Source organism: Diaphorina citri, unplaced genomic scaffold, assembly GCF_000475195.1.
Source record: "Diaphorina citri unplaced genomic scaffold, Diaci psyllid genome assembly version 1.1 scaffold240, whole genome shotgun sequence".
Classification (NCBI taxonomy): Eukaryota; Metazoa; Arthropoda; class Insecta; order Hemiptera; family Psyllidae; genus Diaphorina; species Diaphorina citri.
This window is the reverse complement of record NW_007377677.1, coordinates 49,204-63,318: the sequence shown is the minus strand read 5'-3', so window position 1 is coordinate 63,318 and position 14,115 is coordinate 49,204. Positions and strand designations below refer to the sequence as shown.

Below are 14,115 nucleotides of genomic sequence, written 5' to 3'. Positions count from 1 at the left end.
CGCCACTTAGCGTAATATCTGTGCCATAGAATAAGAATTTCGGGGGTTGAAGACTTGAAGAGGAATATTTTAGGTTCCTTGTCCAATTCTACGATTTTTAGTTGACTTCTTTCTTCCCTACTTATCTGAATTGCTACGCCCTTAAAGTGCCTCAGACATGTAGGTACTAATTGGAATGCAAGTAGCTATTAACACCCCCCTGATTTTGAGGGCTGTGAGTTTATTTATGTTTGTGTTGTTTTATTTTTATTTTTTTACTTTTGTTTCTCCTCAAATGAATATTTCGAACGAAATTGTAACCTAACAAGTTTTGTTTTGTTACCATACGAGACTGATCTGTAGTTAGATATTACTTATTTTTAAGTGATGTACGATGTACCCGAAACGGAAAATGCTCTTGTCTCAAAATGACGAGCCTCGAAGAATAAATACATCACTAAGATTATTTTAAGGTTTATTTTTTTCTAATAATTTAGGAATAACATCAATCCATTTAGGATATTAACATTGTTGTATAAAGGACATTTCTCATGAAATGTCTGGCATTTAAAATCACTTTGTGGCCTCCGGCCCGAGTTCTTTGAGACCGTTATCAGTAGGGTTAGTTGTAACGTAGGGTTCGTGGTTTTGCTTCCATTTCCATTTGGAAATATTGGTGGGGGATAGACCACGTAAGTGTGACGTTACTTTAGCAACTAACAGGCTTAAAGCCCAATGAAATGGAAGTTCTAAAATCACTTTGTGGCCTCCGGCCCGAGTTCTTTGAGACCGTTATCAGTAGGGTTAGTTGTAACGTAGGGTTCGTGGTTTTGCTTCCGTCTTCATTGTTGAAAATTTCCATATGGAAATATTGGTGGGGGATAGACCACGTAAGTGTGACGTTATTTTAGCAACTAACAGGCTTAAAGCCCAATGAAATGGAAGTTTAACTTGAAAGTCGTTAATGAACTTTTCAATTTATTAGCCAGTCACACAATATTTGTGCCCAATTTTAAGTCTTTACTTAAGAAGTTCAGTCCATTGGTTCAGTTGGTAAATTATTGCCAGTCCATCAGAGCAAATGGAGGGTTAACCTCTCAGAACAGTTAAGAACGACGTAAAACCCCAGAAAAACCAAACCGTTAGGTATCCAATTACCCAGTAGGAGTAGAATCTAAATAATCTCATATGCCTTTGTAGCAAATATGAGTGAGTGGCTGGCCATACAGTCTGCGCATACGATCTGTCGAAAAATAAGTTTGTGAGACCAATTTAGAAGATAGGTCTGCTGACACAATAGTGTGTACCAGGATGAAGGGATTTCTTTATGGTTACCTCAATGTGTAGTAAAACTATACAAGCTAGTATGTTGGAAACCGTTTTTTTTCCATACCTACAGGGTGTCCCAGAATTTATGAATAGGGGCAAAAACACGTAATTCTTTGATTTTAGTTTTTGATGGCCTCAATACTCAAAGGATTTGATAACCTCTCAGAATAGTTAAGAACGACGTAAAACCCCAGAAAAACCAAACCGTTAGGTATCCAATTACCCAGTAGGAGTAGAATCTAATATCTCATATGCCTTTGTAGCAAATACATTGCGATTTACTGTTGCTGATTTATTCAGCGTATTTTTGGGGTACGGCACCTGTTGTTGACTAATCCGCACCCCACGATAAGATATGCCTATATTGCATATTTAGAAATGTAAATATGTTCTTCCCTTAACACAAAACTATCAATCTGAAATGAAACACTAGAAAGTCAGGAATAAAATAAGTGATTAATAAAATAATGTTCATTCGGTGTTGATTCTGATTTCTCACCCTCATCTTTTTTCTATTATTTAAGTTTCATTTTGTTTATATTTTATTTATGATAAAACATTTTTTTACAAGGTCTTTTTATTTAAGAAATATAAATACGTCAATAAAACGTGGAAGTATGTTTTTCTATTTTTAGTTTGGAAAACGATTTATTTCGCTTTTTTCTTATTGGTCGACTTTTTGTCCCAAGGACGTCCTTGACCCTTTAAGGTCATATCAGACTTTCGCTTTTTCGCAGGAAACACCACTTATCACAGGACAGATCAATTTTTTGAGTGAGTAGGTAGAGTATGGTAGGTTGTTAGGTAGGAGTACGTATTCAAGTAGGTATTCAAGTTTTTTACAGCTTCATCATAAGAAAGAATACTCGTCTAGGCGAGTAATGATATGAGCTATGTTACTCAATTTCGTGAGGACGGTTGAGAAGCTGGTTTAACAGTTTAAGTTTAAAGTTTAAAAACCCTAACAACGGTAAGGTAAAACAAAGTTTCAGGATGCAAAATAAAATTAAAATAAACAATATGACTGATGAACCTTCAACCAAATTTGTACCCTTTATACTGCCAACATTTTTGGGGGCCCCGCGCTTTGAGGACTTACACTAGATATTATGGGTTTTTTCAAAAAAAAAAAAAAATCGCCTGCGGCGCTGAAAAATTTACTTTTGGTGAGCCTGGATTTCTCAAGATTGTGGACCAAAATTTTTAAAAATTTCGCCTGCGGCGCTCTAATTTATTTTGCTCACTTTGGCGTTCAGCTAAAATTAGGATAAGAAAATATCTAGCAAAATTTTCAAAAATTTCGCCTGCGGCACTCTATTTTATTTTGCTCACTTTAGCGTTCAGCGAAAATTAGGATAAGAAAATATCTACGAATTAGGTACGTCAAAAATTAACTTGTGACAAAGCATGAGGCACATATCTACCTACTTTTTGAAAAATTTCGCCTGCGGCACTGAAAATTTTAAGTTCGATCAGCCCAAACTGGGCAACTGGGGGCCCCGCGCCTTTGAAACTGCCCCGGGCCCCGCGGGGGGCTAATCCGGCCCTGCCAGAATAGGAAAAATAATTGAACCGATCTGACACCATCGGCAACGATTAAATGATGCTTCTCACGCCGACAATCTTATGTTTTTTGTTGAAAAATGTGACCACATATTGCTTTGATGTGTGTTAGCAAAGTAAAATGCCTCCTTACTTTGTTAAGATAAACGATATAAAGATTTGTTATTCTTGATCACTTTATATTATACAAAAACACAATCAGTATTTTGTGTACAATGTACATAATCTACTTCTAATCAATCTCTAATCCTACTAGGTATTAATCTTATGCAATAATTTTATACCCTATTGAACTCCAATCCGGGAGTAATAATTAGCTATTTAAATTTTCATGGTGGATTTCACCAACGACTTAATGAGAGATTTCACTAATGGGAGAATTTTCAATAATCCACAAAGGAGTTTTCAATGATCCAAAAAGGAGGAGTTTTTAAAAACTCCTCTTTGGATTATTAAAAACTCTTTTTTGATCATTGAAAATTCTCCCACTAGTCAAATCTCTCATTAAGTCTTTGGTGAAATCCATTATCAGACTTTAATTGTTAGGCACTTATCTGTCATTATTTGTATTAACGTGTGTAGGTAACCATCTAACGCGTCTTTTGTTTCTAATTTTATGTTGTATTAACTTTACTTGCATGATTGATAACTTTTTTCAGTAACTTCTCAGAAGTCTCTTGTGAAAATCAAAATAGACAGGATTTTTTCTAACGACCGATTGCTACCCGCGTACAATTTGCCTACTTTGGTCGGTAAAATGCTGAAAGAATAGAATCGAGTACAGCTAAATTAGAATCACATAGAATACGTAGATAATCACACCAATGGAAAAAAGTCAAACTGCTAGCCTAGTTAGGTTGGAGGGTCGTGTACATGCCTTGTAAGTGCTAGGCCGCGGATTCGATTCCCGCCCGGGCCGGATTTTTTCCTGAAGGGATAAGGTTCGTTCTCGGATCGGCTGGCTTTCTCCTCACCTGTTTTCCTTCTCTCTTCAATTTCGGGACCATAAGACCTTAGCAGTTACAGTTCCCTCTGTCAAACCTCTTAGAAAAAAAATCAAACTGCTAACCTGGATAAGTTTGAGGGTAACCCGTTGCCTTATAAGTGCTAGGTTGCGAGTTCAATCTCCGCCTGGGGCCAAAATTTATCCTACATCTTTGGCAATAATTATAAAGGGTTTTACTCACCCCAGTCCTGAGCGTGTTTCTATTTTCATCAGGAAGTCTATGGAGTTCATCGTATGTGGTTTCCATTTCAGCGTGTCTACTGCTTTGCCCATTACATACGGCTGAAATCAGGGGGGGAATGGGTAAGCGAGCTATACCTACTCGTAATACCATCGAGGCTCGAGCAAAATACGGTATATTTCATTCCACAACCCATTTAGATATAATCTCGCTCTTGATTTCTTTTCGCACCGTTAGAGCTCGATATTCTATTGACCACAAACCCCAATACCAAGTAAACAAAGTTATACCACAAAAGAGGTACCTACTCGATTGAATTGTTAGCATAACAGGACAACTTGTTTTAAGACGACAGCTGACTTATTCATGTACTAAAAATTGCAAAGGAACTTCAGTCAAGTAAGTAGTGTAAAGGTCCGTTCTCACTTGTCGTGAGTTTCATTCGATTTTTTTCCGAATGTTCTGTAGGCAACGTAATTAAAATAAGAGTGTTCCCACTACGCACAACACACCGGCTAGGAACAGGACCAGGGCCAGAATCATAGTTTTCTGACATAGTGGACCTTTGACCAAGTTGATCTGTAATAAAGCAATAAAGAAATCAAGTCAGTGCTACCTACTAGGAATGAAATAGGTACAACAATATGTTCCACTTCAGCAGTCTACTTGTTTGTTCAATTTCTCTGTATACGACCTTTGTGGACTGGACCCAAGGTGTGATACTGGTAGACCGTCTGAAGAGCTAATGACCACTGGCCATCTTACAAAGGATCCAGAGGTAGGAAAATTTATACCTGTTTTATAAAATTATCAACTTACCTTCTTCAGGAAAGATTGAATGCCAGTCTTCTCTGGTAGAGGGTAGTAAGAAATCTGATCAATACAGTAGGTTAAAATTTGAGGTAATCTTTGATCTTTAGCCCCAAAAAAACACCATTATCAAAAGAGGTAAATCCAAAATTTTCTCTTTTCAAAAAACTTTGGGAAAAATTTGTTTTCAAATCTTCGATGACGTCAGAAATCAGTTCAAGGGAGCTCTTCGCTGATGGATAATGATTATGGAGTTGGTAAAAAATGCGGCCAATATACAGGGTGTCCAAAAGTTCAGAGATGAATTTTTCTCTAAAATAAGACTTTTTTCAATATAAAGTCAGAAGTCCAAATTTACTTAAATTTGGGCTACAAGATACAGGTATTTTCAATTTAAAATATGATTTTTTTTTCAAAAAATATTGTCACCAGATCCAAAAATGACAATCAGTTAGCCCCACTCTTTAACACCTGCGTTACTGAACTACCAATCTTGAGCTTCTTTGACGCCAAAGAGTCAATCATCATTTTGGGTGTAAATCTGCATTGTGGGGGAACTTGATCATTGAATTTTTTGCTAAGTGGAGTTTTGAAGGCTAAAAATTTGTCTGCAACCAGGTCCAGTGCTTTACGAGGGCAATTCATCCACCGGCTAGGAACAGGACCAGGGCCAGAATCATAGTTTTCTGACATAGTGGACCTTTGACCAAGTTGATCTGTAATAAAGCAATAAAGGAAATCAAGTTAGTGCTACCTACTAGGAATGAGATAGATACAACAATATGTTCCACTTCAACAGTCTACTTGTTTGTTCAATTTCTCTGTATACGACCTTTGTGGACTGGACCCAAGGTGTGATACTGGCAGACCGTCTGAAGTGCTAATGACCACTGGCCATCTTAGAAAGGATCCAGAGGTAGGAAAATTTATACCTACCTGTTTTATAAAATTACCTACTTACCTTCTTCAGGAAAGATTGAATGCCAGTCTTCTCTGGTAGAGGGTAGTAAGAAATCTGATCAATACTGTAGGTTAAAATTTGAGGTAATCTTTGATCTTTAGCCCCAAAAAAACACCATTATCAAAAGAGGAAAATCCAAAATTTTCTCTTTTGATCTTTTCAAAAAACTTTGGGAAAAATTTGTTTTCATATCATCGATGACGTCAGAAATCAGTTCAAGGGAGCTCTTCGCTGATGGATAATGATTATGGAGTTGGTAAAAAATGCGGCCAATATACAGGGTGTCCAAGAGTTCAGAGATGAATTTTTCTCTAAAATAAGACTTTTTTTCAATATAAAGTCAAAATTCCAAATTTACTTAAATTTGAGCTACAAGCTACAGGTATTTTCAATTTAAAATATGAATTTATTTCAAAAAATATTGTCACCAGATCCAAAAATGACAATCAGTTAGCCGTGTTAGCCCCACTCTTTAACACCTGCGTTACTGAACTACAGCGTTCAACCTCCTAGTTTGTTTACAAGAAGAGGGGAAGTGGAAAACTAACCTAAAAATTTCAAGAAAAGAAAAAGGATTTTGTTTTTTTTTTTTTCTTTTTTCATGACATTTTTTCAATTTTCCGGATTTTCCAGTGTTCAAATGACCTGTAAATCTGTACAAAGAAGAAAGGCTATTTGGCAGACCTACCCAAGACGTTCAACGGCAAACAGTAACAAGTAGATTCACCTTCAAAAGGTAGGGCTTGATTTTCCCTCTAGGTACCAAACTTGGTCACGGTAATAGAAAAATATGAATAAAATAAAAATGCTGGAAATGTCGCTGAAGTGTTTGAAGAGGCTCCATTCCCTTGAGAAAGAGATGTCTGAAAATGCATCTCAAACAATCAGTGAAATTTTAGATGACTTGCTGGGAAGTGACAAGAGTAGAATCAATGAGAAGAAACTCCTAGAAGATTCCTTATTAAATGTGAAAATTAAGAAAGAAAAGGAAGATGACTTCACAAAAGCAATCAATATTAAAAAAGAAAAGGTTGATAAACTCAATGAAAGTACATCAGAAAAATCACAAGAGAAAAGTGAGAGGAAGGAAGAAAAAGAGTCTGAAATATCTCAAAACAATCACCATAGTGATAAAGAAGATGAGGGTAAAACAGGGATGAGTGAAGGAATTGAAGGTGAAAAGAAATCTGATGGAGACAATAAAAAGGGTGATAAATCAGATGGATCACAAGAGAAAAGTGAGAGGAAGGAAGAAAAAGAGTCTGAAATATCTCAAAACAATCACCATAGTGATAAAGAAGATGAGGGTAAAGCAGGGATGAGTGAAGGAATTGAAGGTGAAAAGAAATCTGATGGAGACAATAAAAAGGGTGATAAATCAGATGAAGAGAAGACTGATGAAGAAATTCCACTACCACCTGTAGCAGATGTGTTTGTGGAAGATCTTCTAGCTTCTAAAGCAGCAACAGAAATAGTTAAGGCTAATACTGGTAAGTTCCTCAGACATTCATTATTACTACCTATTATTAGAGAGTAGCAATGCAACATATTCAGCAAAGTCAAGGAGTATGATGTCAAGATTTGGTTAACAAGAAGAAAACTCTTGGCTTGTGTTTGAAACACACATCTAGTGACACTGGACACAATAGAAAGCAATGTCCAGCTGTTGTAAAATTATAGAGATTAAAAATGTAGTAAAAAATAATATCTCTATTTCCTCTATGAATCCATCTATGTATCTACATGTATGTAACATAATGTATTGGTCCATTCTGTTTCAGATAAAGTAAAACCTCCCACAGGCAAAATAACAATTGGCAATTTAAAACAACCAACTGTATTCAAGGAAATTGAAGATGCTGAAAAACAAAGGCGATCCAAATACGAAGATGGTGAAATAACTCCCAGTGAGGGAGAAGACGATAAAAGTGAAAGTGATAAACACAGGAAGGAAAAGAGTAAGTTAAATTCAACTCAAATTTAATAACTGCAATGTTGAAGTTTGGAAAAATTTAAAGTCAAATAAAATTTAAGCTTCCAAGAGGGAACTTTTTGAAGGTGAGAAGTTTCAGAAGATAAACTGCAAAAAAGTTGTAGAAATATCAAACCTACACAAGTACACATACTAGTCATACTACTTAGCAAATTTCAGTGCTAAATCAAATTGTGTTTATTTAATTTTATTTGCAGGAAAAAAGTCATCAAGTTCAAAATCAAATTGTGTTAATTTAATTTTGTTTGCAGGAAAAAAGTCATCAAGTTCAAAGAGCAGGAGAGGAAGTGACAGAACCAGTAGACATCGGAAACATAGAAGTAGAGATACAAGTCGATCCAGGTAATATCTCTTCTACCTATAAAGATTTATGTAAAATTCATCAATATCATAATATATGTAATAGCACTTATTCATACTGCTTGCATAGGACTGAAAAGTCCCTTTACTCCAGCAGTAGGCTACTACTATGTGGTCAAATTCTCAAATTATATTGAATATATAAAATTCCATACCTCGGCTGGGATTGAACCACGCTCTCCTGTTTACCAGGCGAGCGTCTTGACCACTGCACCACTGAGGCAGGTAACAATGAAGGGTCCTTTAGTTAGATTGTTTCATTCTTTATTTCCAGATCACGCGACCGGAGTAGCAAGTCCTACCACCACAGTGCTACCAGCTCTAGTAGATTACGCCATAGGCGAGGTCGCAGTTCGAGGTCGCGATCTGTGTCCAGGGATCGAACCCGGGACCGCGAGAGAGACAGAGATGGTCGGCGGTCTTCGAGGCTTAAATCAAGACGGTCCAGTCGGTCGATATCTCTGTCCTTGTCGTACCTCTAACTCAGATAAAATAAATTCATAATTACCTATTAAGCCCGAAAACTGGCTTTAATTGGTACGACGTTTTTTCAGTGTGTCTGGTGAGAAGTCGGTCTTGGAATAGGTGTACCATGAAGGTAAATTTAAAATGGAATAAGAAGCATGGTGAAAACTTGTTGATCCCCCCTTAAGGTGTGTCCACACATAGTCCGACCGGCCGTCGCGTCGATCAATGACTCCAGACTCAATCCTCTTTCATTTTCCTCTCCCCCAGATGAAAGCATGGGCAGAATCCAAACAAATGCCTGGCCAGTTCACAGGATCCACAGAAGTTCGTATTCTGACACCTCAGGAGTTGGCAGCAGGATCTCAAGCTTGGGCCAGAAAAGTAAGAATTTCCCCCTGATTCATCCCCTGTCTAATATGGGCTCTCTTTTTCTTTATTCTCATTGTTATTTAATTCAGCAAAGTCAAGGAGTATGATGTCAAGGTTTGGTTAACAAGAAGAAAACTCTTGGCTTGTGTTTGAAACACACATCTAGTGACACAATAGAAAGCAATGTCCAGCTGTTGTAAAATTATAGAGATTAAAAATGTAGTAAAAAATAACATCTCTATATTCTCTATGAATCCATCTATGTACCTACATGTATGTAACATAATGTATTGGTCCATTCTGTTGCAGATAAAATAAAACCTCCCACAGGCAAAATCACAATTGGCAATTTAAAACAACCAACTGTATTCAAGGAAATTGAAGATGCTGAAAAACAAAGGCGATCCAAATATGAAGATGGTGAAATAACTCCCAGTGAGGGAGAAGATGATAAAAGTGAAAGTGATAAACACAGGAAGGAAAAGAGTAAGTTAAATTTAACTAAAATTTAATAACTGCAATGTTGAAGTTTAGAAAAAAATTAAAGTCAAATAAAATTTAAGCTTCCAAGAGGGAACTTTTTGAAGGTGAGAAGTTTCAGAAGATAAACCACAAAAAGTTGTAGAAATATCAAACCTACACAAGTACACATACTTCATACTACTTAGCAAACTTTAGTGCTAAATCAAATTGTGTTAATTTAATTTTGTTTGCAGGAAAAAAGTCATCAAGTTCCAAGAGCAGGAGAGGAAGTGATAGAACCAGTAGACATCGGAAACATAGAAGTAGAGATACAAGTCGATCCAGGTAATATCTCATCTATAAAGATTTATGTAAAATTCATCAATATCATAATATATGTAATAGCACTTATTCATACTCGATTATTTGTTAGGTTTATATTAGACATCCTATGTATTAACATTATTCTTACCGTTTCTATTATTACTAGCCTAGTATCCCCTAGTATCCCGTACCCCCCAGGATACCTAGTATCCAGTAATAATAGAAACGGTAAGAATAATCTTATTCATACTGCTTGCATAGGACTGAAAAGTCCCTTTACTCCAGCAGTAGGCTACTACTATGTGGTCAAATTCTCAAATTATATTGAATATATAAAATTCCATACCTCGGCTGGGATTGAACCACGCTCTCCTGTTTACCAGGCGAGCGTCTTGACCACTGCACCACTGAGGCAGGTAACAATGAAGGGTCCTTTAGTTAGATTGTTTCATTCTTTATTTCCAGATCACGCGACCGGAGTAGCAAGTCCTACCACCACAGTGCTACCAGCTCTAGTAGATTACGCCATAGGCGAGGTCGCAGTTCGAGGTCGCGATCTGTGTCCAGGGATCGAACCCGGGACCGCGAGAGAGACAGAGATGGTCGGCGGTCTTCGAGGCTTAAATCAAGACGGTCCAGTCGGTCGATATCTCTGTTTTTTTTTTTTTTAGAGGTTTGATAGAGGGAACTGTAAGAACGTAGGTAGGTCTGTCTTATCGTCCCGAAATCGAACAAAAAAGGCTCCAGGATTGGATAAAGCCGGCCGTTCCGAGAATGAACCTTACCTGTTTAGGAAGTTCGCCCCAGGCGGGAATCGAACTCGCGACCTAGCGCTTACAATGTAGCTCACCCTCCAAGCTAAATTGGCTGGCCCTGTACGAGTATTGAAACGTATAAGACTACACCAAATTTGGTAATTTATTCTCTAGGACCGCATTATTTCAGGTCCCATAAGAAACATATGAAATGACCACGGGTGGGTCATGCCATTTTGTATGTATTAACACAGAACATACATAGATAGTTAGACATTCATATTCTATTTCCCCTTTGATTTTCAGCTCGGCAGCCAAGATAGACAAACGTAAACTGCTGGAGATTGCAAGGAAGAATGCTGTAAACATGATGAAAGAAGGAGTGATAACTGGTGACAAGAGAAAGCTAATCTCCTGGAAAGCGGGAGGAAGCACAGTGAATGAGCTGACAGGTAACCTTTCAGTTATAGTTTGTTTTTTGATACTGACCTAATCCATTTATATTAATACCTACCTATTAATTAGACAAACGTAAACTGCTGGAGATTGCAAGGAAGAATGCTGTAAACATGATGAAAGAAGGAGTGATAACTGGTGACAAGAGAAAGCTGATCTCCTGGAAAGCGGGAGGAAGCACAGTGAATGAGCTGACAGGTAACCTTTCAGTTATAGTTTGTTTTTTGATAATGACCTACTTAATCCATTTATATTAATACCTACCTATTAATAAGTTCGTAATGGTAATGATGATAAAATTACTTTTTATTCAACAAATTTAACACCTGAAAATAATTAACAATTGAGAAACAAAATAAACATAAAAAAATATACAATAAATAAACATACCTCTTGCTAATCAATTGTTTGTTTGGTGCTCTCAATAAGTTCTTGTTTTTTTTTTTTTTATCTAAATGGCCAGTAAAATGTTTTATTTATTTAAGAGCCTTTATTTTTAGCCCATGTTATATTATTTTTAGCCCATGTTATATGGAAAAATGGCCTAATGGTCAAAGATCCCGACATTTGCAACATACATACATATTATTTTTAAACTGTTATCATTAACATACCCTTATCCTATTGTGTTTCAGATTTCTGCAAGTTATTGGCCAAGCAGGAGGGTGAAGAATCAGCAGAGGAGAAGAGTTCGGATTCGGAATCTAGTCATGCCAGTGAGGGAGAGCCTGTGTTTCATCATCCCTTCGAGATTAAGCAAAGACCCGACCATATTGTAATGAATATTAAGGTATGTACCAATGTACCTACACATCATATTATAACTCTCTCTTATATCCTTGAATCCCTAGGAGGGACATAAAGCCGCAACAAAGGATCTATGTATTCTAAGTAGTTCGCCCCAGGCGGGAATCGAACTCGCGACCTAGCGCTTACAATGTAGCTCACCCTCCAAGCTAAATTGGCTGGCCCTGTACGAGTATTAACACGTATAAGACTACACCAAATTTGGCAATTTATTCTCTAGGACCGCATTATTTCAGGTCCCATAAGAAACATATGAAATGACCACGGGTATGTCATGCCATTTTGTATGTATTAACACAGACTACCGCGTTCAACCTCCTAGTTTGTTTACAAGAAGAGGGGAAGTGGAAAACTAACCTAAAAATTTCAAGAAAAGAAAAAGGATTTTGGTTTTTTTCTTTTTTCATGACATTTTTTCAATTTTCCGGATTTTCCAGTGTTCAAATGACCTGTAAATCTGTACAAAAAAGAAAGGCTATTTGGCAGACCTACCCAAGACGTTCAACGGCAAACAGTAACAAGTAGATTCACCTTCAAAAGGTAGGGCTTGATTTTCCCTCTAGGTACCAAACTTGGTTACGGTAATAGAAAAATATGAATAAAATAAAAATGCTGGAAATGTCGCTGAAGTGTTTGAAGAGGCTCCATTCCGTTAAGTTTCAGTTAATGGACTATAGTCAAATTTTCATTCTTAATATGACAAGGAGTTGTTCACAACCCTCACTCTATGATCTCGTTGAACCATTGACTATTGTGCTCCCATCTCTGACTTGTATGCTCAAGGACTGTTTGGACAATAGACATTAATCATTATCCAAAATTAATATCAACAACTCCAGAAAAGAAAAAAAATCATCATTAACCTGGGGTTGTATTTCCTTGATCATAAGTGTACCTACCCACTTTACTTCATATCAAACATTTTGTCATCTCTGACTTGTATGCTCAAGGACTGTTTGGACAATAGACATTAATCATTATCCAAAATTAATATCAACAACTCCAGAAAAGAAAAGAAAAAAAAAATCATCATTAACCTGGGGTTGTATTTCCCTGATCATAAGTGTTTACCTACCCACTTTACTTCATATCAAACATTTTGTATCAGATACCTATTATGCTCTCAAAATATTGTACTGGTTGATTATATTTAGGTAGGCATCATCACAATAAATAACTGCAAGCCCTAACAATAGCCTTGATTATTTACGGAGCAGCTGTAAAAGGATTTTTACCACGTAGATACCTTGTTTTAACTGCTTGTCATGTTATTCTTCTTTGCCAGCCTAGTAATTTGGAAGGTAGGCGGGGGCGACTTTTATCCTAAACAGATAGGACACAATGTGCTAGATTAGGTACAATAAAATTTTAAGCCCTAATAGGAATAGAGTACCTTATATTCCCTTGATTTTCTTTCCAGCACCTACAGGCATACCTCATCATGTCCAAAATGAAATCATCCAATGACCTTGTTGCCAAACTTTTTGAAACTATTGAAAGTAAAGTTAAAAAAACTGGTGATGATGATTCAACTGATGCATCACAATAAATAACTGCAAGCCCTAACAATAGCCTTGATTGTTTACGGAGCAGCTGTAAAAGGATTTTTACCACGTAGATACCTTGGTTTAACTGCTTGTCATGTTATTCTTCTTTGCCAGCCTAGTAATTTTGGAAGGTAGGCGGGGGCGAATTTTATCTTAAACAGATAGGGTTCGTTCTTGGAACGGCTGGCTTTCTCCTATCCTGTCTTCCTTCTCTCTTCGATTTCGGGACGATAAGACCTCTGTTGTTATACATTTCAGAACGCGATGGCTCTTAAAACGCGCACGTTCCAAGAGAAAACCACAGAGCAGTCGGTCTCGTGATACAAAAGTGGATCACACCGTACCACCACCAAAGTGACGGTGATACAAAAATGGATCACATCGTACACAATGTGTCTAAGTAGTGCTTTACTTGGAATTTTAGACTGTCAGCTTAGAACAAGGTGTATCATTATGCTAACAGTTTAGGTGTCCATTGTTAGTTATGTTCAAATGTTCGATGCACCTCATGTATCAGATACCGGCCTTAAAACAAAGTAACAAAGGTGTTTTCTATTCCACATTACCTCATCCACGGGTTGGAAGATCAGACCATCGGGTTCATGACATAAGGTAAACTTATCACTGAGCAAATACCCGGCCTTATCTAATATTAGAATCATTATTTTTTGTTGATTTAGAAAAGTACCCTTTTCACAGTACATGTGTAACTATTTATCAGACTCCTCTCATGTGTATGCTATCA

The 14,115-nt window shown here is 37.0% G+C and overlaps 1 protein-coding gene and 2 long non-coding RNA genes across 3 annotated transcripts in view; 1 reads left to right on the top strand and 2 right to left on the bottom strand.

Annotated features, from left to right (window-relative positions):
• Window positions 1-853: 853 nt before the first annotated feature.
• On the bottom strand, window positions 854-2,370 carry LOC113466286. Its single transcript, XR_003390728.1, has 2 exons — window positions 1,468-2,370; window positions 854-1,073 (listed from the first exon to the last, which is right to left on the bottom strand). It is a non-coding gene; the product is annotated as an uncharacterized LOC113466286 (long non-coding RNA).
• A 2,233-nt stretch (window positions 2,371-4,603) lies between these two features.
• On the bottom strand, window positions 4,604-5,059 carry LOC113466284. Its single transcript, XR_003390726.1, has 2 exons — window positions 4,878-5,059; window positions 4,604-4,637 (listed from the first exon to the last, which is right to left on the bottom strand). It is a non-coding gene; the product is annotated as an uncharacterized LOC113466284 (long non-coding RNA).
• A 1,621-nt stretch (window positions 5,060-6,680) lies between these two features.
• The window catches only part of LOC103506509 (protein SON), a 31,673-nt gene continuing 24,238 nt past the window's right edge, over window positions 6,681-14,115 (top strand). Inside the window, exons 1-13 of the mRNA XM_026821550.1 lie at window positions 6,681-6,968; window positions 7,131-7,319; window positions 7,611-7,787; window positions 8,074-8,164; window positions 8,457-8,654; window positions 8,737-8,755; window positions 8,918-9,031; window positions 9,394-9,505; window positions 9,736-9,826; window positions 10,271-10,354; window positions 10,867-11,012; window positions 11,652-11,806; window positions 13,629-13,687. Of these exons, the coding sequence (XP_026677351.1) occupies window positions 6,689-6,968; window positions 7,131-7,319; window positions 7,611-7,787; window positions 8,074-8,164; window positions 8,457-8,654; window positions 8,737-8,755; window positions 8,918-9,031; window positions 9,394-9,505; window positions 9,736-9,826; window positions 10,271-10,354; window positions 10,867-11,012; window positions 11,652-11,806; window positions 13,629-13,687 (1,715 nt within the window). The 5' untranslated portion in view covers window positions 6,681-6,688. The remainder of the gene's footprint in view (window positions 6,969-7,130; window positions 7,320-7,610; window positions 7,788-8,073; window positions 8,165-8,456; window positions 8,655-8,736; window positions 8,756-8,917; window positions 9,032-9,393; window positions 9,506-9,735; window positions 9,827-10,270; window positions 10,355-10,866; window positions 11,013-11,651; window positions 11,807-13,628; window positions 13,688-14,115) is intronic.